Raw genomic sequence first — 1,397 nt, 5'->3', positions numbered from 1 at the left:
TCTGCCCGAAATAGTGTTCGATTTCATCTTGACAAAGTTTTCTAGTTCGAATGTATTCAAACCCCTTATGTGACAAAACACGCCACAATCGTCGCAAACTTTGAATATTTAGAAGCCAGCCTTTAATAAAAGAAAAGTTGTTGGTGATAACTCGACCGGATAAATCATGTACAGTAATTGAACGTGTTTTCGTAAGGTTCCAAGACCTTTACTATTAAAAATGTTAAAAAGTTGGTCGAAAAACAAAGCAAATTCTGCGGTATTTAAAAAGCTAGGGGAGAGGGAAGAATTAAGGTTGCCTGTGCTGTACAATGAAAACATTACGCTAGCAACTGTGTTACTCAATATTTGAGCAGCTAGTCTTACACTCATTTTTTCAAAGCTTGTGGGCCTAAGATGCGACGATGTTAATTTAGGGGCACATCGTATTCCGCGATGTGAATCCTGTTCGTGAAAATGGACAATATCGCTCCATTTAACAGGATGTCCACGGAAATGTACATTGTTTTTACTATTTTGAATACAATTTCGCGAACTCTTCAACAAATGGGGAGAATCATAGAAAAACGCAATTTCCTCACCATTTACTTTAAAATAAGGTCTATCTTCAGTTACACCAATTTCCTCCGCGAATTTAATGAAATTTGAACCTTGGTCACAAAAAAATTGGCATGTGTGAAGACCTATTCCTTGCAGATGTGCTATTACCTCAAAAACGTACTTTTTTAAAATATCTCCTTTGCACGAGCCGTGCACGAAAAAATAAGCAATTGGCTGAGACCAAGACTCACCACCGATCCCTTGGGCCATCATAGCAAGAACACTGTTTGCTATTCTAGAGGTGCGATTTTCGTCGCCATAGTCCTCCAGTCCTATTACATAATCCCTATGCCTGTCACATTTCAAATGAGTCTTTAATGACATTTCGTCACAACATATGGAAATAAACTTCTGTTCACGAGCGAAGCCTCTGCTTCGCAACTCTAGAGACTTAATACTGCTAAAAGAGCAACCTGGAAAAGAGGCCTCAAATATCTGTAAGCTAAGGGCGACGTAAATTGAACTCCTAAAGCCACGGTTTTTAAACTCCTGTCGAAACGGCGACCAGAAGGATCGCGGCTATAATTTTTAATACATTTCCTCACGCAAATGGCAAGATGTGCAGGCAAATTTCTGAAGACCTCTTCAATATTTCTATTATTCTGCTGCTGAGGCAAATTTTGTGTTTGCGATATTAGTATTCTAATCCTTTGCTCTTTTTCTAATACACTTTGTTTTAGTACTTCTATCTCTTCTGTGGCTTTGTTTAAATCTTCTTGGTATTTTATCTTTCTGGGAGAATTTTCACTAAGATACTCATCTGTTTGTGTCCCCTGATCACAAACTATAAATAACCT

General features: G+C 38.1%; 1 protein-coding gene across 1 annotated transcript; it reads right to left on the bottom strand.

Moving 5' to 3' along the window:
- Positions 1-394: 394 nt before the first annotated feature.
- On the bottom strand, positions 395-1,397 carry LOC118742361 (the record flags this gene model as incomplete). Its single annotated transcript, XM_036474380.1, is given in 1 exon segment — positions 395-1,397. A coding segment is annotated over 1 exon segment (414 nt), but the record flags the coding sequence as incomplete, so codon positions are not given.

The sequence above is a fragment of the Rhagoletis pomonella genome, unplaced genomic scaffold (genome assembly GCF_013731165.1).
Source record: "Rhagoletis pomonella isolate Grant_MI unplaced genomic scaffold, Rhpom_1.0 Rhpom_scaffold_00007, whole genome shotgun sequence".
Taxonomy (NCBI): domain Eukaryota; kingdom Metazoa; phylum Arthropoda; class Insecta; order Diptera; family Tephritidae; genus Rhagoletis; species Rhagoletis pomonella.
This window is presented reverse-complemented; position numbering and strand designations above follow the sequence as displayed.